The 22,627-nt window shown below is 31.0% G+C and overlaps 5 protein-coding genes across 22 annotated transcripts in view; 2 read left to right on the top strand and 3 right to left on the bottom strand.

The window, feature by feature from the left end:
- Positions 1-860: 860 nt before the first annotated feature.
- LOC141456651 (uncharacterized) lies at positions 861-5,010 on the bottom strand. 11 transcript variants are annotated; one of them, XM_074132786.1, is made up of 5 exons: positions 4,896-5,000; positions 2,249-2,412; positions 1,900-2,179; positions 1,203-1,456; positions 861-1,064 (listed from the first exon to the last, which is right to left on the bottom strand). In XM_074132786.1, the coding sequence occupies exons 3-5, from the start codon at positions 1,903-1,905 to the stop codon at positions 923-925; spliced, it is 402 nt and encodes a 133-aa protein (XP_073988887.1). In that variant the 5' UTR covers positions 1,906-2,179; positions 2,249-2,412; positions 4,896-5,000; the 3' UTR covers positions 861-922. The 11 variants fall into 11 exon arrangements, with proteins under 11 accessions (XP_073988887.1, XP_073988886.1, XP_073988888.1 ...); XM_074132785.1 differs by lacking the exon at positions 4,896-5,000 and adding an exon at positions 4,473-4,559; XM_074132787.1 differs by lacking the exon at positions 4,896-5,000 and adding an exon at positions 4,473-4,559 and having other exon boundaries at positions 2,290-2,412.
- Positions 4,491-5,411, top strand: LOC141456652 (small integral membrane protein 12). 3 transcript variants are annotated; one of them, XM_074132797.1, is made up of 4 exons: positions 4,491-4,608; positions 4,685-4,837; positions 4,934-5,067; positions 5,139-5,411. In XM_074132797.1, the coding sequence occupies exons 3-4, from the start codon at positions 4,934-4,936 to the stop codon at positions 5,272-5,274; spliced, it is 270 nt and encodes an 89-aa protein (XP_073988898.1). In that variant the 5' UTR covers positions 4,491-4,608; positions 4,685-4,837; the 3' UTR covers positions 5,275-5,411. The 3 variants fall into 3 exon arrangements, with proteins under 3 accessions (XP_073988898.1, XP_073988897.1, XP_073988899.1); XM_074132796.1 differs by having other exon boundaries at positions 4,498-4,619; positions 4,720-4,837; XM_074132798.1 differs by having other exon boundaries at positions 4,590-4,608; positions 4,720-4,837.
- A 486-nt stretch (positions 5,412-5,897) lies between these two features.
- LOC141456650 (sodium/bile acid cotransporter 7-like) lies at positions 5,898-9,092 on the bottom strand. 2 transcript variants are annotated; one of them, XM_074132782.1, is made up of 8 exons: positions 8,936-9,092; positions 8,712-8,870; positions 8,036-8,258; positions 7,789-7,939; positions 7,473-7,719; positions 7,273-7,395; positions 6,514-6,661; positions 5,898-6,428 (listed from the first exon to the last, which is right to left on the bottom strand). In XM_074132782.1, exons 2-8 carry the CDS (start codon positions 8,830-8,832, stop codon positions 6,410-6,412), a joined length of 1,032 nt encoding a protein of 343 aa, XP_073988883.1. In that variant the 5' UTR covers positions 8,833-8,870; positions 8,936-9,092; the 3' UTR covers positions 5,898-6,409. The 2 variants fall into 2 exon arrangements, with proteins under 2 accessions (XP_073988883.1, XP_073988884.1); XM_074132783.1 differs by having other exon boundaries at positions 8,961-9,091.
- Positions 9,093-12,939: 3,847 nt separating this feature from the next.
- On the top strand, positions 12,940-21,632 carry LOC141456646 (putative fatty acyl-CoA reductase CG5065). Of its 4 annotated transcripts, none has more exons than XM_074132773.1 (11): positions 12,940-13,065; positions 13,818-13,858; positions 14,321-14,364; positions 14,458-14,661; positions 15,688-15,936; positions 17,427-17,572; positions 17,715-17,824; positions 18,330-18,525; positions 18,620-18,859; positions 19,525-19,785; positions 19,892-21,632. In XM_074132773.1, exons 4-11 carry the CDS (start codon positions 14,467-14,469, stop codon positions 19,989-19,991), a joined length of 1,497 nt encoding a protein of 498 aa, XP_073988874.1. In that variant the 5' UTR covers positions 12,940-13,065; positions 13,818-13,858; positions 14,321-14,364; positions 14,458-14,466; the 3' UTR covers positions 19,992-21,632. The 4 variants fall into 4 exon arrangements, with proteins under 4 accessions (XP_073988874.1, XP_073988876.1, XP_073988875.1 ...); XM_074132775.1 differs by having other exon boundaries at positions 13,818-13,887; XM_074132774.1 differs by having other exon boundaries at positions 12,944-13,065; positions 13,818-13,835.
- Positions 21,492-22,627, bottom strand: part of LOC141456647 (lipase 3-like) — a 29,033-nt gene continuing 27,897 nt past the window's right edge. The window contains exons 8-9 of one of the 2 annotated variants that reach the window (XM_074132778.1): positions 22,353-22,543; positions 21,492-22,228 (exon numbers count right to left, since the gene is read on the bottom strand). In XM_074132778.1, the coding sequence (XP_073988879.1) occupies positions 22,394-22,543 (150 nt within the window). In that variant the 3' untranslated portion in view covers positions 21,492-22,228; positions 22,353-22,393. Of the gene's footprint in view, positions 22,544-22,627 lie in introns of both variants that reach the window. The other variant, XM_074132777.1, reaches the window with a different exon arrangement.

The following is a 22,627-nucleotide window of genomic DNA, read 5'->3' as shown; positions in this document are numbered from 1 at the left end:
TGAACTCTTGATTTGACGGATGCAGTTGTTAAAATATATTTTTTATATAAATGTCTTAAGTTTTTAAGAGCTTCCTTCGATGGCTGTGTTCTGATCTGAAGGTGCGCAAATAAAGTTTTGAATATTTATTTTTGGAATGTATTAGGTCACTTTACATCCAACAAAATAGAGTTCAAAATATAAAATGAAAAGTGTGAGCAAAATACTAAAATTCAGGCTCAAAGTATAAAATTAGCAATTATAGCGAAGTATAAGGTCTTGAAGATTTACGGCGCATTGCCGATGCCAAAAAAAAACTGCTAACCCCAGTCCACTTTAAATAAGTGTTAACTAAAAAAAAAATCCAAATAAAACTCATCCTCTTTTTTGAGTACATTTTTAACAAATAAGACAAACATTGTCTTCTATATTTATGTATATAAAATGCACACTTTTTACCTCAGAGCTGCACCAAAAAGCTCTTTCTTGTAGTGTAAACAGAGACAGATCTGCGCGACCAATCTGTTGTAATAGTCTACACCAAGTCGCTCGAACCTAATGTCTGCAATAAATCACACTTGGTTTGCAGTATCCAAACGAACACTTCCATGAAGATTTGTAGAATATGGAATTAATCAGTTTTACGTGATTTAGAAGTTTCTTTCCAAAATAAATTCGTCACAGCATTTTTTTAGGGATATTTAGTTTCAGAAAATAATAATATATATTTAGATTAGATTTTCTCTTCTTAAGAGACTCTTACTATAACTGGGCGTGGGCAGTGTCACTTGCAATGAAAGAACACTATACTAAACTAGCACCATTGATTTAAGATGTTTTCGTGCCATTTATTAAAAAAAAAAAAATCAACAACAAATAAATACATTTCTAAAGCTTTTTTTTATTGAATGAACATAAATATAAAAATGAAAAAGTTAATATATTAATTTTCATTGTCTGCAGTGTTTATCTGGGATTGAGAAGTTGGTGGTATCGCTACATATTCCTGGCGATGTGCCGCAGAAGTATAGTAGGTGCGAGGTTCTGATCTAAATACACGATCATCCCGATAAATAGGTTGGTACCTGAAATTTGTTAGGTACTATATTAATATTTTTTTACAAGAATTATAGGTTTTTGTAAAATACGAGTAAAATACAATTAATCATTTTAATTAATACTAAATTCAAACAATATTGTGTTAAATTGAACAATGAATTTACCTTTCTATGTTATCCACATAAAATAAATCTGACATTCTTCTAAAATCTGGTCGATTATATCCGTCAGAATATATTCCACCCCGTGTTAAATAATAGTCGGTATTTTCTGGCAGGGAACCCTGTTGGGCGCTGTAAAAAGTTCTTGCTCTACCCCTTCTATCTGACATCCATAATGGGTTAATGTAACCATTTAACACTTGTCCTACAGTGAAGCAAACGCACAGAGAGATAATGAACCAGTGATGAAGCTGCAACTAAGCAGAAATTTTTTCGGTGATACCCAGCTACATCTGGCAGATTCAGCATATTACAAGATTTTGTCAATGTTAATAATTATCATCAATCTACATTGCAGTGGTGTGCCCGGACTTTTAATGATACATATTTGAAGCAAGTTATCCAAATTCAGAAACAATAACAAATTAAGCTCTGCGGACCCAACTAACCATTAAAACTGCCTATATATTTCTGCACAATGATAATTAAACCGTGAATTATTTATACAAAATTGAACCTAGTGTTCAGCAAGTTATTTAAAAAAAAATTAAATAATTATTAAATTATTTCAATAATTGACACAGAATAATTGCAATAAATTAAACAACTAATTTTATCTTGCAATAAATGGTTGTTTCCACAAGATACGATCAACATCTAACTACTACTACCAAAAACTACTAGTACTTTTAAAACTTACCATCATTTTCACTTCGACCGATAAAACTGAGATCACTTGATCACGACAAACCGAGACTATTTATATAGGATAGCTAACAGATACAGTCCTTGATTGATCAACTTAAATGTGAATCATTTAGGTAATGCATTCATCCATGGAACACGTTGAGGTTTACCAAAATCACCTTGTAATAAAATATGGATCTTTAGTTCTTTTTATTTATTTTTCTTACTATATTATCTTATGTGTTGCATAAGCCCATGGTATCCAAGCATTATGATTCGGAACAATCAGTCATCTAAACATAGAATATTTTAATTTGGTACCTTTAGCTAGAGTGCTTCAAGAATTGTGTTAAAGAACTCACATAATTGAAAATTGTTAGTATTTCTGATTGCGATTTCATACCCGTTTTTAATTTACAAGAAGAACAAATGATTGATAACGATAGCCCACTTTCGTACAGTTTTCACCAAAAATGGATTGGAGTATCCACACACAAAAATGTCACAAATTTGTGATTGTGAATGTCTAAAAAATAATATAAAAATAAAAAATCGTAATTGATTTTCTGTTTATAATGACTCATCACACCCTCAGAACTTTTTAGACAAAATTCGGCAAAATAAGGATTTTTTTTTCAGTATTCAGGTTTAGTTGTCAAAAACATAAGAATTTATACATTTTTATTTTAAACATAATCCCGCAATAGGTGGTCGAATGGCCATATTGATTACCTTGCCAAATACCTGCATGTTTAATTTTAAAGCAGACATAAACGCCAGGTTTTTCCATCTTCACAAAGAGAGTTGGAATTCCCAACACCGAAAAATCTTAGAAGGTAGAAACTTTATATTTTTATTGGATCCAACCAAAGGAGCCGACAGCGATCAAAATTCCTCGACCGACCGGAATTACCATTTTAGTGATTGAACGTTCACAAAAATCTTAGAGCAATGTACAGTTCTCAAACGGTATAATCGTAGTAAAAATTAAAAATGTTTTGGAATCAAAGTTCAAAGAAAAGGTATAAGATAGAACTTAAAAAATTTAAGTAAGAGTAAATGAAGTGAGAGTTTACATCACTTTTTTCTGATTATGGTTGTCTTTTACTTAAACTGCTTGCCACCAAAAGCGAGTATGCATTTTGGTAACCAATAGGTTTTTTAAGTATTTAGTAGGAAGGAAAGTATTACGGCACCTTAACTGTTCTTTAACGAATTTTCGCTGGAAATATTCCTTGAGCCCTAAAAAGAAGTTTTTAGGAAATGGTGTGTGCGTATAATGAATTCTTTAGCTTAGGAAAAATAAAAGAAAATTTAAAAAAGTAGGAAACTGAAACTTAATATTTCATTTGGCCGAGATGTGGAACCTGTCAGAAAGTGATCAAATTTCTTAACATAAAGTAACACTTGACGGAGAGTTTTTCATTTATTTAATATTTTTTCTAAAATGGATCTAACGATTTTATTTAAATTTCAATTCAGAAATTATGTGAGGGATTACTCCGGGGACAATACCGCTTCAGTTTCCGAATTACTCGCTACCTATTGGTTAATTAACAAGCAAAAATGTAGTAGTCTTTAGATACCATTGATGGAAGATAGAGTAGACTAGCAGTAGAATGGCTGTTTTGAATATAGGTGGTTCGGAGGAATCTATGCAAAGGAGGGCAGTTACAGTAGTTTATTTCGTTGAGCAGCTTGGAACCTACACAGCAGAAACTAATGCTACCAATTATGAATGCTTAATTGCTCGCTTTTGTTTAAGCAAGATGTCCAACGGTACAAACCTCGCGGTAATCCTGACAATCGACCTTCCATATTTGCTCGACTTTAATGTTGGCCACGATAATTCAATACGTAATTTAATTAAAACTGTCCGGCAGGGCAGTTGTATAAGGGTTGATCGTCAAAAAGTGCTCGAAAAAGCGTAACGTTGAATAACACTCAACTTGACAATTTTTTCTCTTTTTACATAGAAGATAAAATTCCCAAATTTTCTTTATAATGTTGGGAAAATCCTCGTTTATAACTGTAATTTTTTCGTATTAACGATAGAAAAGGAAACAAAGAAATCTATCAGAAGACTAATCTTTGAAGGAGAGATATCATCTAACAGTTAGTTCCCAGAACGGTAAAAATTGACATATCCGTCAATTCAAACCAAGTTTAACAGGGTTCTTTAGGTATGGTGCAACCATATAAGACTAATGTGTGCTCGTTGATTGAAGCCAACATGAAGGTAGCAGAAAGAGAGAAAAACGCCGACACTGGGTGAAGAAAAGAGTGGTCTACTCTTTAGGAAACAGAAATACGTGGAAATCTGTCTCGACTTAAATTTACTTGCAAATTCAGATGACTATTGGACTACGTAGATATACCTCAATGCTCAGTGAAAGTGAACATCTTCAGCGATAGGTGGAGGAGCAATACCGAATACCCTCAGTAAAATAAATTAACAAATTCCTCTAATAAAGGTTAGCTCTTTTTTGGCTACTCTTCAAATCAAATAATTTTATAATTGGTAAAAAAAGCAGTAAAGACTTAAAAAATGACTCAAAATTAAAAATTATCACGCATCATAAATACTTAGTTTTCCTTTCATAGAAGCAGCTGAAGAACATCTCTAGCGCCTCTTTGTGTGAACGTGAAAGTAAAAGTAACCAATAGTAACCTTCTCTTACGTCGGGATTAAAAGTTGATTGCTTGACATCAGGACATACAGGTATTGGAATGGTGAGTGGTGAATTCATGAAACTAACGAGTATATTTATTAAAAGAATTATTATTTATTTTCCTAGGGCGCACAAAAACCGTTTAGCATCTTGTTTTTTAGGTAGCATTGAAAACTGACCGGACTTCTCTTGGTAAAAAAAACGATAAATCAACATATTTGAGGACTTGTAGGTTGCAATGGTCATCCAATGAATATATCAGATTAGGTGGACGATAAGGTGACCATTATATTTAGCCCTAATATTTGTTTCTCGACACCTACATTAATAAACTTACTCTATTTCACTTGTATGCATCAATTTCTCTTATTTCAGATGTTCCCGCTAATATTTCGAGTGTTAAAAACGTATGCACCATATATAACGTTACCTGCCGCTGCGATGGTCGGCATTATTGGTTATAACGTTGAAAATTGGGATTCCGATAAATACACACCCTATCAAGAAAGGTAAGACAAATATATTTTATGGTACTATAATTTTTATTTTTTATAAAAACGGCCGTTTACTCAAATTTCAGTATATCACAAAAACGAACTGAGAGATTACTAGAGAATGAACTTAATGGAGTTGATGAAACTTTAAAAGAGAAGAAGTTCGTAGCCAAAAGTGTATTTGATAAGAATCTTTCGCCTTCCTTGCAAGAAAATAAATAAATTGTATTTTGTATAAAGCGTTCATTATGGTGTAAATTGCATCTGATGGTGAATTTAGGTAATTGTAGTTTCTGTTCAAATTGAGAATTGGAGTTAAAAAGTGTATTTAGTTCTGATAATAAAATTGTTTATCTGCACTACTTGTAAAGTTGTCTCTTCAAGAAAATAGGTACTCCTCTTAAGATAAATGGGTACATGATGGATGTTGGAATTTTATTGAAAGGTTATACAGACTCCCAAAAAACCGGCTTCAAGGAGTGTTTGATTGGTACTAGTCAAGAATAAAAAACTTAAGTTTAAGCTCTGAACCTTAGGAATGTGTAGAGTTGAAATGTTATAAATAGAAATATTAACAGAATAAGATTTTTCATATACTTATTTGGCATTTTCTGACATTGTGCTTTGCCTGTACTCATATAAAATCTGTTGTTAGATTTATTCTTTCATCTAGCATCATCTTATGGTAAATAATTTTAACAAAGATTTGGAAGGGAGAGTCTTTCTTAATTTTTATTGTTCTGGCTTAAAAATAAGAGTGTAGTTAAAACATTCCAAACTTCAGATGAACTACATATGCATATTTTAATTGTTGGAGGTTGAGAAAGTGAAAAACTCATGAATAATTCTTATTTTGTTTTTATAACTTTATTAGGAATATATTAAATTTCTCAAAAAAAAAATTACAAATTTTTTATTCACTGAAAATAGGCAAACTTCTCGTTTGAATGCAACAACACAGGTACAATAAAAAAATTTGCAAATCTTAAGCATCAACAGAAAAAATTAAAACATGTGAGAGACAACTAATAATTGAATTATAACGGATTAAAATTATAAACGATTCTAAAATAAATATTAAAACAATGCCCCAGTATCACATAAATATAAATACAAATAAGGAGTGATATTACACACAATTAGATTAAATACTTTACCTTTACCAAACAAAATTGCCAATATCAAATATTTCTTAAATTTTCACATAGATTTTCTTCTGATTTTCCAAATAAAATTTCATATAAAATGTATTTTAAACAGAAATTAATTCATTACTATTGACACTGGCTTGATGACTAGGTATTACATAACTGTGAAATTACAAGACTAGGTTTCATGTACCACGGAGGGTGTGACGTTATGGCATTATTTTAATCCTAAAACAAAATATTCAATAGGCTTCAATATGTAAATAAACTTATATAATAATAATAATAATTAAAAGGGAAAAATTATAGTTACTTCGATCTATTGTAAGTTAACCATTTTTTAAATGGTGGCACCAATAAACCTCCAAGAATAATCTGCGTCGGATGATAGACCAGTAACGGCATAGTTATTTGTGAGAAATGAGAATAACCGGAAAATAAAATCCTTAAAATTGGAATCCCTGTGTAATGAAACAGAAACAAAAAATTAGATCTTGAACTGACACTATCATGCGTTTATTGAAAAAATCTCTTACGAGTCAATCTCATAAAAACTTGTTTTTTCCCATAAACTAGTAGGATAATGGGTTCACACATGGCCCAGGTTCATGCCTTATGCCTTAGAATAAAATTAACGTTTTTTCATATTTTTTGAGAAAGAGCAGTTTAGCGATTTTCTCGAAAACACTAGTGCGGATTTCTCAGAATTAATACATATATCACATGAAGCAATGGGAACAGAAAGTCGCTGAAAGTATTCAGTGTAAAATATATTCTGGAAGTATTCCTATCTGGAACTATTTATTTTTTGTCTGGTTACAATTAGGCCTATTGTTTCTGTTTGAAAATTTATTTTGGGAAACCAAGAAATTATGCTTTTCTAAAAAGAAACTATGTTGTAGAACACTAAAATTTGGTAATGATTGAAAATGTATAAATTAGAAATTCAACAATAGTAATAAGAGAAGGCTGAAAAGTTTTTGACATTTATCTCCGAGAGAAATAAAAAGTTTTTTCTAAAACTTAACTATTTTCTAGACTCTCGAAATACGTTAATAATAAAGTAGATTACCTAAAGTAAGAGATTTGTGAGTAGAGCAGAAAGTAATTGCAACAACATCAGATGCATTGTACCACTTAGTACGTTGCGAGCTGTGGAAACTAATGTACAACAGTCCAATCTGAATAACAAGCACTAAAAGAAAAAAAAAATCGAAGAATTTAAAGAAGTAAAAATGACTTGTTTGCAAATTGCAATAATCTTTAATTTACCTAGCACAATGGTAATTAGTATATCCGAGGCATTCATTGGCGTATCATGCGTGATAAAGGCATCACAGAATGTTGTGTATATGATAAAAAGTAAAAGCGCTTGGCTGACACTGCCCAAATGTGGTAATCTTGACACTTGTACAATACTGAAATGTCTTAACATTAAGCCAATGCCTAATGGTAATAACACAGTTTGTGACAATATTATCACAGAATTTATCATTGGCAGAAGTGCTGTTGATCCCAACTTTAAACAAAGAAACTTTTAAATTTGATACAACAGACATTCATTTTTTATTAATAAAATCAAACTTACGAAAAACAGTAGAGAAACTGGTGTAATAAATATTCCGATGAAACTACCAATGATAGAATTAAATACTGCTGCAGCTTCATTGCCTCCAATGGCTTTTGTAATTATAATAGCACTAGATACTGGAGGTGGCATGCAGCTAACAGTTATCAATCTGCAAAATATTGTATTATTACTATTATATCCTTATACCACTGTCCTACCGGACAGTTTTAATTATACCTTGTTAATAAATAATAAAAAAAAATACCCCTTTAGAATCCATTCGTTAATTCCAAGTAAAAACCAAAGTAAGGCACTTAAAATCTGTACCATAATAGGAATACATAAAAATGTAAACAATTGAATAAACAAATGAAGTTTGTAACTTCTCGCCGCTGCAGAAATATCATCAAGTCTTAATGAAAGGCCTGAGATAAAAAATATAACTCCTACTGCACCGTATTTCACGCTCCATTCTGGTTGCAAAACCCCTGCAAAATATATCCCCTTAAGTTATAATAATCATAGTTATTATTTAAGACAGAAATAAATTGTATAGGAATTGAGAAAAAACACCTTTTTTGCCAAAAGAATTCTTGGGGGAAATACTCTATGGTCTGAAATTGAGGATGGACTGAGAGTTCAACATTTCTGTTCCAAAGACACTAAGAGTTGAACAGATGCTGCTAATTCTGATTTTTAAGAAAAATAAAGGCAACATTTTGGGGGAAAATGTTTATCGCAGAGCAGCTAACAAACGCTATAAATGTAACTAAATATAATTGTTTTAATTGGATTCATGTTGAAATTTCAAGGAAATAAAGTGGTAGTTACGGAGAGGATTATCTTAAATATCAACCTTTTTTAAATGAATCCAATTTTAAGAATTATAATTGAGGCATTTCAAGTGGTAGTCTAATTAAATAAAGGATGAAGGTTCTTACCACCAGTGGCACCTAAAGATGGGTACATTTCCGCAAATAAAATGCACAGCAAAACGCCACAGAGGAACCAATTCCTTTTAATCAACTCATTTATGTTTTTATGGTGGTACTCAACGACCATTGTGTTACCATCACGTGAAATGTATTTTTATAGCACTACTGTAAACACAGGCATATTAATATAACCTGCAAAATTGTTACCTCTGTTAATAATATTAATTTACCTCTATTAGTAATATTAGTATAAACCTTTGAAAACTCAGAAGAAAGAAACTTATGATATTAATAACTTATAATTTCGGCAACATTATCACAGATAAAAGATAGTAAATCTTTTTGGGAGATGTTGAAACCTTTCCGCTGTAAAACATTCACTGACAATCCTATTGCCAAGGAGGTTTGGGAAGATTATAATAGTTCCTTTTAATCAGACAACTTTGTGGATAATACCACTTTTTTTGGCGTTTTACATCACATTTTAGATGATAGAATCTCTCAAGATAAAATAAAGGGTACCATTTTTACTCGTAAATCTGTCAAGTCATCTGGCATAGATGGTGTACACTATGAATTCTATAAGAATTTACCTGATATTTGGTTCTTGTATTTGGAATGCTTTTTTAACAGAATATGGGATCAAGAAAACCCTCCTGTAGGATGGTCAGAACTTTTGAATATCTTGATTCACAAGAAGGGTGACACGAACTCTCCCAATAATTACCGTAGTATTACCCTGGCAAATACAGTATTCAAAATATTTATTCAAATTTTGTTTAATAGATTGTTTAACTGGGTGGAGAGCATAAATCTTCTACCAGAATGTCGATCTGGCTTTAGAAGTAACCGGAGCTGTTTGGATAATATTTTTACTCTCATGATAAGATACAGGAGAAATTCGCTATTTAAAAAGGTAATTTGTACGCCGTTTTTGTTGATTACAGAAAGTCGTTTGACTCGGTCAATCATCACCTTCTTTGAAAGAAACTTTTTAATTTTGGTGTTAGTTCGAAATTTATTAGATTTCTAAAGTTGATATACGATCGAGCCAATATGATTCTAAAGATTAATTCTGAACGCTCAAAGCCAATAAACATCAGTTAAGGGGCACTTCAGGGTGAAATTTATTCATTTCGGATATGGAAACCTCTTTTTAGAAAGAATGGGGCTTTTGATTTGCGGATAAAGTCGAGACTTGACATCCTCATGCTTTTTTATGCTGACGATCTTGTCGTTTTTGGAGATAGCCCCTGCGATTTAAGGAAGAAATTAAAACTGTTGGAAATGTATTGCCTAGAAAATTGTTTTAGGTAAATCTCGAAAAAAAAAAACAATATTGTTAAGTTTTATAAAGGAAGACCCAAAAAAGAAAGACACTTTTTATATAATGGCCGTCCTCTAGATGTTAAACCAGAATACAATTATTTGGGAGTAAGATTTTCTTCCTCTGGGACTTTCCCTAAAACGCTTGAGCAAGCTTTATCAAGAGGTAATGCAACTGCGGGTGCAGTTTTAAGTACTTGCTCCAAAGCGAGGCTCATGGACTGGAACTCGAGAAAGAAATGATTACAAGCAGTCGTTATACCATCTATTTTATACGAAGCCCAAATTTGGGGACTTGCTCATGTAGAGGATTTAGAAAAATGTCACTTGAACTATTATAAAAGCCTTTTGCGTCAGCACACAAATACCTCGAACTATATTGTTCGTCTCGAGACCGGCTCAGTCCACATTAGTTGGTACGTGCTTTAGGTATAGTTTACTTTGGTACCTCAAATTACTCAATACTAGTAGGGATAGATACCCTAGAGCATGCCTAGATAAAATGTTGTCCTGCACGCAGGGAAGTGATAATGTGTGCTCCCGAAAGTCTGCTAAGTACCATTGGGTTGTACGATTGAAGGCTTTACTAGATCAGTTTGATCAGTCTAGCCTGTTAGGTATATCTGACCCTGAAGTTTTTTCAGCAATGATTTCTCCAACTAATATAGACACTTTCTTGTGAATCAGGATTTGGATAGACTACATAACTCCACTTGTAGTATTCTTTACCCTCAGCTATACAACAATAGTTCGATCCCACAACATCTCCTTACTCAATTACCCATATCATATACACGTTTATTTGCTCAACTTAGGACTATTAATAAATATACATTTTTCATTAAAATTAAAAAATAGCACTTACAGAATAGATTTAAACAGTAACTGCCTTTTATGCGGCAATGTTCTAAAAGAGGATTTGTACCATATATTCATGGTTTATCCGGCATATTTTAGCATCCAAGAAAAGTACAAGGACAGAGCTTCTTTCAGTTTAACTTTTGTGTTAACTCAGTGCAGTAGGGTTGTAATGAAAACTGTATTCTGTTATCTGTGTGAATGTTTCTCTTTAAGAGAGGAGTTAATAAGATAAAGAATTAAGTTATGTTTTGAATTTTATTACTTCTTTAATTATTTTGGCTTTATTTATCTTTTTACTTATTATATTTCTGTTAAATGGCACGATAGAGAGCCTACGACCATCCCCACCCAAATGTCTGTCATAAAACAAAAAGTTTGAAATAAAAGTTACAGGTTCTTTACGAGTATTTAGTTAATACACTACTCAAAAAATAAGATGAAAATCACTGAAAACTAGAAAAAGTACGTTCTGATCAGCTATCTTCTGCTAACACTTGCGATGCATTTGTTCATTCAATCTACAGCGGTTAGTGAAAAGGGTTATGATTATACTAATGGCCACTCATACATTCTTAAATCCTTAAAACATTGCCTTTCTATCAACCTCACCATTATCTTTAGTACAAAAAAAATAATTGATCTATAAAACGTGAGTCTGATCAGCAATGTTCCCTACATTTGGTAGATATACTACCTTCGCCTCCCGCCATATTTATGGAATGACAGTAAAGTATGTTTGCTAGTCGCCTCCGTCCATAAATACAGCATTGTTTACACGTGCCTGACCCCGCAGAATAACATCAATAAATACCACTTATTTTTCCCGCATTACTCTCTCCTACAATTGTATTCATGTCGAACACTCCGAGCTGTTACAATCTAATTTTCCTGTTAAATAAATTTTTTTTAAAAAGCTCTTGGCTCTTTCAAATATCATAACTCACGACACCTAATTGGTAGTTGGACGTTAAGCCTGCCTGAAGAAATAGGCGATTACTTTACTTTACTACTTTATATATTTATGGAATGAACCTTCACGGTATCAGCACCTCCCTTTCGTTTTGTAATAAGACAGGGTGAATATCACATACCCTCGATTGAAGGCTGGAATCTTGCAATTAACTAATTGCGCCAATCAGGCTGCATCACGTGATCGTTTTACAGGTTTAGGCTTATGGGCCTTCAGACGGATTGGTCCCAGAAAATAAGTCTGTATGAGCAGCTACCAAGACTCCTCTCCCGACTTTGCATAGGTTTTATCGATTTTAGGAAATTTTCTCTGTATTTGTAACTCTTAGCAGAACTTCTGCTAGGCACTCCTCTTAGCTTTCCTTTCTTTTATGCTGTGTTAGTATGGTCTTACACGGATCCTAGTTTTAAACCGAGCAGATGCAATATCCTCTGGTTTCTTTCTGACTTAAAAAATCTCGGGTATTTAAAGAAAATTAGTTTCTAACCATTACAACTAGTGCAACAAACCTTAACATAGAACCCAAACTAGGTTTTCAGTTGCCCAATTACCAATCAATTGTTTTCTACCACAAAATCTCTCCAGTACTCCAGAATTTTGGTCATATTGAGATTGTATTCTTTAATGCAGTAATATATCTTCAGTACTAAATTTAATTATGAAATTAAATTCAGATGCTCTTAAAAGACAGTTTCTGGAATGAGGATACATGTTTCGCTTTAACCCAAACCTTAAATCTTTTTAGTGCCTTAGAGGAGCATGAATTTTTAAATATTATTTTCATTGTTTTGTAACTGCTCAAAGTAAAATTTATAGAATGTAATATTTAATGAATGTACAAAACATGGATAATTATACATTATTCCACTCTTCAATTATTAATTTTAATTGTGCTACAACGAAACAATCAACAGCGTCATTATATTACGAAGGATAAAAAATAGGTAAATTAATTATAATTAGGATCTAAAGAAAAATGACTGATAAAATTTTTTGTCATTAATGAATACAATGAATGTTAAATCAGAAATAAAAATACATATAATTATTACGAGGTCTCAACGAAGTTCTGTCGCAGGAAATAAAGGTCGTGACGTAGAGGAGTCTTTTGTGGACGGTTAGATTGTAGTTCAGTTCTCAAGCTGTCACCACTCAGATTACAATTTCAAGTTTCCAATTGACAAGGAATCAATTTTATTCCGTGTGAGTTTTTGTTCTGTATTTGTTTGAATAAGATATTTATTATTATTATTATATTTTTAAGAACATAATTATCTCAAAGTAAAATTTATAGAATGTATTTAAAAAATAAATCTGTAATTGTTTGTAAAACTTCCCGAGTCTCTCCAGTATAAACTTTCAGATAAAAAAAAAGGTGCAATGTTTCGAAAAATTTGTTTGATTTTCTTTCGGGGAATTCCAAAGTGAACAAATTACAAATGACGCAGATTAAAACTGTTGTTGGAAACTTGCTTCCATGCAAAAACAGATTTTTTTCAATCTTACAGATTTTGATTTTGAGTAGACCCCGGAAATACCAATTTGAAGTCCTCTCATTATTAAAATGAATCTACGTAAATAAAAATAGCAAAATGTTGAAAGGTTTATGAGAAACTTGCGTAGAACTTAATCTTTTTTAAGAAGTTCATACTTCTGTTTCAAGATTTTCTTTAATCTTAAAATTTTAGCCAAACATTTATACTCATTAATATTATCGTTTTCAAGAAAATCTTAACAAACTGAAGGCACTAGGCACTAATGACCGCAGAAGTTGATCCCAAAAAACAGATGAAAGTCCATCAATTAACTAGTATTTTCAATTGAGAGATAATAAACCTTATAATCTTGTCCTCTGGTAGCTCGGCAACAATGTATCATAATTTGGACTTTTCTCAATTTTCCGTTTTTGTACTATGGTGAGATAGATCAATTTCTAAAACTTACTTTTTTTTCAGAGAACTTTCTAAAGTGAGGTAAGAGGAAGTAAAGCTATCTTGTAAGTTGTCACAGGTTTTGTTCATTTCGGTAATTGTCTTAATTTGCGGTAATACAATATTCACAATCTAAGCAGTAAATAAGTTTTGCAACTTTTATTGAATGATTTTATTAGCATCAATGAGTATAACGGAATATTTCAAAAGTTATATTGGTAGTATATTAAATTCATTAATATTTATTGTTGAAATTAAATATTCAGAAATTAATAAATAATTTATTATATTTCCCAATAGCTTAATGTTCTTCCTTATCAAAAATAAATTGTAACAATCAATTATTCACATTAAAAAAATGTTTAGTTGATATTGCAGAATGAATTGAAACATATTTTTAGTTGATTCTCTAGTTCCCGAACATTTAGTCTTATTATTTCCCTGTTACTGTCATTCATTGTTTTATTTCAACTGATTCTCACAATTTATTTTTTTTAATTCAAATTTTACATTTTTTTTTTGTATAGGGTATTCTTACACTCCCTGAAAATTTTGGACTTAATTGAAGCAAGTATGTAAAACATTTTTCTTTTATTTAACAGAATTTAATGGAAGTTTAAAGACTTTTTGCAGAATATTTTGATCCCCACTTTTCTCTTTCTAGTTACTTAATATGTCAACATTAGGAATAGCAGAATTTTACTCTGGTAAAGATATTTTAATTACCGGCGCAACTGGCTTTATGGGTAAAGTGCTGGTAGAAAAACTATTGAGATCTTGTCCTACCATTGGAAATATTTACATTATCGTAAGATCTCGACATGGCAAAACATCTCAACAGCGTTGGAATGGACTCACAGAATTACCTGTAATTATTAATTTATTTACTTATGAAAATTAAGTATTAGATGGAACCCAGATTATTTTAGGAGGGGAGAATTTGGTTTAAAAATTAAATGCTAATATTTTTTATTTTAAAACTATTTTTCACTTAGGATACGACATGAATCACCTAATTAATAAAATAGTTTTTTAAATACTTACAAAACTCTACTTAGGAAACATGATATCTTTAAGCTATAAAATAAACAGTATGTATATTTGTCTACGAACAACAAAATTTATTACTGATGAGTAATTACAAAAAACTTATAACTCTGAAATGTTCTCGATCGTCTCGTTTGGCTGAAGAATGGTTTCGTGTCTGCTATAAAGAAGCAAAAGTGTCCTAATAAAATAAGGAGGATGGTAACTGAAAACTGAGATAACGAGAACGTGTTAAAAACATGGCCCAATTGGCCCGTACAGTTTTCTGTTCTTTACTTAGCAACTTTGATCCCTGACACTGTCTAAACATCTAAACTCCTTCTGAATCATTGATTGAACTAACAAATCTTGAACTGTAGGTTCATTCCTAAACTATGGGGATAAAATGCTGAAAATTTCATCAATATTTATATTTTTATTGAATAGAAACTTTATGGGTGCAACTTTCATTCATTGCAAAACCAGTCATTAAATAGATATACAGAAATTATGAAGCATCACAATGTCATCTACCTTCCAAGGCACCCTTCTTCACATGATCAAAAAGCATTATCTGAATTCTAATGATTTTAGTTGGATTTCTGAATTCTGATCTATCGAGTAAATATATCGCACATAGCCAATAGCAAAAACTCCTGATGGTACACTGAGAGAGCTACTAAATTGTGTTTAATCCACAAGTTATTTAAGAAGTGCGAGAAACAGCCCATACATAACAGGCGCCTAGTTCTCATACAGAAGAAAATATTTTTACGTTCATCTTTGAATGAATCGTTTTGGCTTCAACTATCAAGGCCACTACTGAATTTAATTTTGTACAAGACATTGTTGTTTTTTTTTGTTGTAGTTATTCGATTTACTGAAAAAATTGAAACCAGAAGCTTTGTCCAAAGTGATTGCGATAAATGGTGATGTTTCACAAGAATTTTTGGGATTAAAAAACAAAGATTATAAGTTGTTAGCGGACAAAGTTTCCATAATTTTTCACAGTGCAGCCAGCGTACGTTTTAACGATCCATTACATGTTGCTGTAAAGTTGAATACATATGGTACACTACAGGTGGTTAATCTCGCTCTTAAAATGAAAAAGCTAAAGGTAATATTTCCGTACTTTCTATTATTTTGGAAAATATTTATAACAGACTGTTTAACTTCATCTGTAATTTAATTGTGTTTACGCTCTTTAGTAAGGTTGAGTCTATATTGTTTAAATTGAATTTCTCGGACATTTATATACCCTGATATTCCCTTATTAAAGTATATGAGAGATGTCTTCTGGTGACCTAGAAAGAGTTAATTAAAATTTTGTGTGTTTTTGCTGAAAAAATATTTCTGGGACTTTAATATAGTTGAGGTTGATGGGCCCACAAAAATAAATAAATAAAAAATATATTTCTGGAAAAATTAGTTACAATAGAGCAAAACTAAATAAATAAATTTAGTATCTGAATAGAATTCTAAAATTTGCTGAATAAGTTGGTCAAAGAACTTCAAAATGTTCGAGTGTCCAGTGTCCGTCCGGTTTGCAATATATGTATGTAACTTCAACCATATAAGTCATGAAAAATTATTTATTTGTAAAAAATTGTGGTGAGAACCATTCATGCGACTTTCTCTTTCTACAATTCGCAAGTTTTTCTTTCAACTTAACATATTTATCAAACAAACAAAAAAATCTAGAAATTTATCCATTTGTTCCTTAATTGATTTAATATAACCTACGTAGCTGACCCTTAGATTTTCTCTTCCTAGGAGCTTCTTACAGCTCACTGTCCGGTGATGGACAGTGTTGTCTGTAACGAGAGAACACTGTCCGGAGGCCGGCAGTGCACTGGAAAAAGCTCCGGGCGCTAATGACCTCAGCTGTTGATGCGCCAAAAAAAAAAAAAAAAAAAAAAAAAAAAAAAAAAAAAAAAAAAAAAAAAAAAATAACCTACGTCTATATTGTGATTTTTAATTATTTTAACTGTATTTAAATAATTTTCTTATCATATGTTTAATAAAATAATATGTATAATAAAGGCTTAAAGTCCAGTAGTCCCTTCTCAGTTGATAGTAGTAAATTCTTGTTATCTACGCCGAACTCTTGGAGATCAACGATTGTACATTTGGTGACAGTTCCTTAGAAACTAACCATAGTTCAGAAATCTTAAATTTACTCTGCGTAGACAACTATTATCGATAGCATTTTTTCTCTGCCTACATTCTTAGCAATAATTTACGCATTTTGTTTAAAAATTATGCTAAATATTTTTTGCCTTATTTGGTGAAGGGAACTTATGTAAACCTTACTTTAAATTGGAAACAGGAGATATTTGGTTCGCTCTCTAATAAGTAATTTAGTCATTTGATACAAAAAAATTATTCCTACTAGTGAAAAGGGTAAATTCAATTCAAAATTTTGGATGTGATTGCAATCTTTTGGCAACAAATGAAAACTGAACAATAAACAACTGAATCCTTCTTTTATTCATATAAATAGATTGCATTAAATCTATCCTTATTTTTAATTTTTGTATATTATTAAAGGTAAATTTTTTAATGAAAATTTTGTTAATAACATGTGGTTTCTAACTTGCGAGTCAGGTCTTGGTACATATTTCTACTGCGTATAGTAACTGTCAGATGACAGAAGTTGAAGAAAAAATTTATCCATCAGCTCGAGATTGGAGAGAAGTATTAAGTGTTGTGGAAAATACAGATCCCACGATAATGTCCATCTTAACTCCAAAGTTTGTGCATTGTTACATTCTATGTCTATTTATTATCTTACTTCTTATGTGATGTATATATTGTATATAATAAAATAACAATAATAATATATAAGTTTTTAATAGTATAAACTAAGAATTATATAAGAATAGTTTCTTTCAGATACTTAAACGACTTACCAAACACCTATGTGTTCAGTAAAAGTTTAGCGGAAAATTTAGTGTGGGAAAAAAGAAATGAACTACCAATAGTAATATTTAGACCCACAATAGGTAATTTCTTCTTCTCATTTAGTACGCACATAAATCTAATGTGAAAACTTCTAACACGTCTCTTGCAGCAATTTTCAGAATTCTTTCTTACACATTTTAACCAAATATTTTTTAAACTTAGTATTTTAAATGATTCATTTAGTTCTAAACTTTTTGCAAGAAAAAATTATTATTATTATTATTTTTTACAGAAAACTTCACTTAACATGAATTCTTAGGAGAGCATAGAAAGGCTCCCATCAAAGGGCTATTTAATATCAAAGGGCTTGCATAATATTTATGATACGAAACCTATCAAAAATTTCGAGTTAGGAGTTTGACTGTACAAAACGGTTGCGTAGTTTTCTGTAATTTCCGAGACAAGTCATTTAAAGTCAAAACAGTCAAAGGGGTTTACATTTTAACTTCAGCAAAACTTATATTGTTAGGCCTAATTCTTGTTTGAAACTTTTTCTGAAGGGAAAATTGATCTCGCTTTTTCTTTCTTTCTTTTTTTTTTTTGAAGTGATATCGTCATGGAAAGAACCTGTTCCTGGATGGATAGATAACTTTAATGGACCAGTTGGTTTGGTATTTGGAGTCTGTAAAGGCCTTGTCAGAACAACGCTAGCTGATCCAAATGCAATGGCTGACTTTACTCTGGTAGATGCAGCCATAAAGGCTATAACCGTTTGTGCATGGAAAAGAGCCAACAAACCTCAGTAATTATAGAAAATATATATATTAAATAATTATTGTGACCTAGAAAGAGAGGGGAAAAAATACAAATATTTTATATTTATTGTTTATCAACAGTTGCGAACAGGAGAAATTCATCTACAATTGTGCTTCCACTCACAAGAATATTACTAATCAGGAATTGATGATAACTGGTTTAGAGATACATGAACAGGATCCTATAGCAGAAATTTTGTGGTACCCTTCAATATCAGTTCATACGAGTACATTCTGGTATGGACTTGAGGCACTCTACAAACATTTTATACCAGCTTTAATTATTGATACAATATTAAAAATAACAGGAAATAATCCACTGTAAGTAAAAAAAAAATTTTAACTTAGTTTTGAGTTAACGTTTTCATAATGCAATTTTTCATTAGTGTTATCTTTACTTTGGTCTAACTTTATATTTTGCTGCTCCTGTTGATTAAACGCCCATTGCACTGAAAGGACAAGGAGGGAATTTTCAGCTACATAACTTTCCAAATGGCCTAGAATTTTTCACAGTATTTTTTTTTTTAATTAAAATAAATAAATTTAAAAGGGTTTAGATCTATGTATGTCCGACACCTGTCCCAAGGTGTAATTTTATACAAATATTTTTTATTTTTGGAATAAACATATTTCTTTTTTTTTTTAGAAAGATAGACTTATGCCTATTAATAATTTTTGCATGAATATGTAACAAAAAAAAAAAGTATATGTATATATATTATATAACTTACTCAAGTTCACATAATTTAGCATAAAAATGCATGTGCGAATGCACATTTTGGTTTTTTTCTGGGTGTTTAAGCTTTTTTGCAGAGTGAACTGCAGACAAAAAAGACCTGCAGGTAAAATTCCTAAACGCAAAAGATTTTTACTTGTTTCATGTGGTTTTATGATTTTTGGTAGAATGGGCTTGATAGAATTGGTAGGTGGGATAATAATTCCATATTTTTTCACCATATCATATTATTAATTTTATTATTTTTTAGAATATTAAAGTTGCAAATTAAAGTTCACACAGCTTTGCTGGCTTTACAATACTTTCAATTACGCCGTTGGCAATTTCAAAACGATAACTTCATGGGTTTGTTAAAAGAAATACCAGCTGAAGATAAAGAAGCATTTGACTTCGATTTTATATCATTGGACCCAAGAGAATATTTACAAAATTGTGCAATGATAGGTGGCAAAAAGTATTTACTGAAAGAAAAAGATGTAGATCGAGAAGAAGTTCGTCGGAAATTTTACATGTAAGGAAACTTCATTAATACTTTTAAGAAATTTAAAAATCATACTTTGAAATAACAATACATTAGTAACATTAGTATGTAATAACATAATATTTTTCTGTTATAGAATGAAATATTTACATTACGGACTGTTAACTGTAGTCCGCTGTGGGATGTTGTGGAGTTTGTACAAACTTTACTGCGCCTTTGAATATGAGAACATATAATAGCCATAAATTGTCGAATAATAATAAATATTATTCTATCAAATTTTGTTTAATACGCACCAATTCTTTCGTTAAGAAATTTATTAGGTATTTTGTTCAATCAATAGGTATAAAAAGAAAGGTAGTGAAACATTAATTTCATTAAATTGTAGTTAGTGACATGTCAACTTAAACAAAAAAAAAAATCTGTCGTGGAAACCTGATTGAGAATGGATACAAGAGAAACGCATTGACAGAATAAATATAAAATATTACTATTATCACTCAGCAGGTTTACTGATCCGTAATAGCTAATTTAGTAACCCACAGATGCACAAGAACAAGAATATTTTTGATACAAATACCGCTGCTGTAAAAGTAACTGAACACTATTTAAGAACAGAAGATATTCAAATTTAGCTTATTTTAGACCTGATGAAATTTTAAAAATCGGTTTCCAAAGGTACTTTTTAATAGAGACCTCTTAAAATTTTTTCCACCATTTATTCGAATTATCAGATAGTGAAGATTTCGTCCACAGCGATGCGCCACATTATATTTATGGACGTAAAAGTTTTGTTTGCAGCCTGGAAAAGGAAAGAGGATTAAAAGTTTTTTGTGTTTTATTGCCGTGCCCTAATTCTTTACGAGAGAAGTTCTATTAACCATTTTTTTTAAAGCAATCTACCAAATAAAAGTAATAAAAGCGAAACTCAAGAATATTTATATTTAGGACAATGCAAAAAGATCATAACTGAGAAGTCGTTTTCAGATTAAACTTTTTAGTCGAAAGCTCAAGAGCGTTAATTAAATGTTATTTTGCTTGAATTTCTGCGGTATGGGTGATTTTTATAAACATTATCTTCTTAATAAATAGTGGGTCGTAACTGCTTGGAGGGTCAGGCTGCTCAAAAACCAAGATTCTTGAACGTTGTACTAAAAATGTTCGGTAGGATCTTCTAGAATGATGTAAGAAATATATTCTTCTAATAAGAATATTCTTCTAATTCAGGTACAAATTTTAGAAGAATTTAGGGAGGTAAAGTTGAGATTGGTGTGATCAAAAAAGCTGCTTCAGGTTCGGACAGCTGTTTCCTTCGAGATCTCTCACCTAGTAGAGGTTGGATTCTTTAGTGGGCATTGCAGTTAAGGAGACACTTTATACAAGAGAAATCACTTTTAAACACTTTGTCAGACCGAGAAGAAAATAACGATTTTTTTCAAGACTAGATGTAGTTAGATTGGAATAAGTTTGTAATAAGTAATAATAAGTATGCAAAAGCTTGGTAAACTAGTTCTCTTTAATATCGTAAATTTTGTTCGGATTACTTGAATCTAAGGTTAAAAGTCGTAGACTGGATTTTCTTCCTAAACTCGTCTTGTGTTGAAGATTTTCTTTGGAATTTTTTGTATGACTCACTGTGTTTTATTATAACAGTAAGATTTTTTATAAGAACATGGATGTTCTCAAATTTATGTTAATAAAGAAAATTACACAAAAAACATTGGTAAATCGTTGCGTTTATTACTAATATTAGCATTATTTAACAATCCAACCAACTTGAGAAACAATACTTTTTGGAGCGTAAAACTTTTAAATTTTCAAAACTAGAATAATATAAAACAAATGTAAATCTAATAATTAAAATTTACACAATATATCACAGCCATTCTTCATATTTTACCGTACGACTATTATTAATGGGAGGTATTTACATAATTACAATAACTCAATCCTAACAATATTGACAAGAAAGGTATCAAATATCAATATAAATAAATTAATACTAAATCACATTTGTTTACAAAGGCTTTAATAATTTAACGTTCTGAAGAAGAAATCTAATATATAGGATGGTATGTTAGTTAAAAATATTACAAAGAAATCCAGCAACTAAACCGTCGCAATTATTTTTCTAGTCTACATACTCTTTGTCTAAAAATTATTCTTACAAAGTAATTTATGTTTTAAATTAAAAAATGTGTACATCTCAGGAGTAAACTCACATTTAACTGCGTTTTATATGGAATGTTAGTCCAACTAAATCAAAATATGAAATGGCTGCAGTGATGAGGTGTTTTCTGAGAAAGACTGCTCTATTTCTGAGTTCATCGATTGTTATAAGATGTTCAGCCATTTGAAGGTTGAAGTGATAAACAGAGGGCTATTTTGGAACAGCACAGAATGAAGTTAGTTTGCACATTAATGTTGCCGAGTGTTCACGGATTCCGTCTCTTGCAAGTCCTGAACTCCAAAACTGGACGATGACCATACAAAATGAAGCAGTTACCAAAAAGGAAAAGTTCTGATAAATTTAGAGAAATACCTCTAAGGTTGCCTTAACCTTAAATTTTGGTTTCCATAATTTTTTCCAATCTTACCTAAAGACAAGAACACTTTCATTTTTTTAATAAATCGGAACTTAATATTTTTTCAAAATAGCAAGAACCTCTTTATAAACAAGCTGTACAACATCTTTAGCAAATAAAAAGTCCATGTGATTAAAAGTTGGCAATGGAATTTTATTAGATAAAACTAAATTTGGAATCTGCTCTTTCAACTTTTTTACATCCTGAAAAAAAGAAGGTATATTATTATCTATATTTGTTAAAAAATAAATATATCAAATCACTTAAGTATCTTTCAAAACGTTTTC

This window comes from Rhodnius prolixus, unplaced genomic scaffold, assembly GCF_049639745.1.
Source record: "Rhodnius prolixus isolate KJV_2025 unplaced genomic scaffold, Rpr scaffold_10, whole genome shotgun sequence".
Classification (NCBI taxonomy): Eukaryota; Metazoa; Arthropoda; class Insecta; order Hemiptera; family Reduviidae; genus Rhodnius; species Rhodnius prolixus.
Note: the sequence above shows the minus strand (reverse complement) of the source record. Positions and strands in the feature narration are given on the sequence as shown.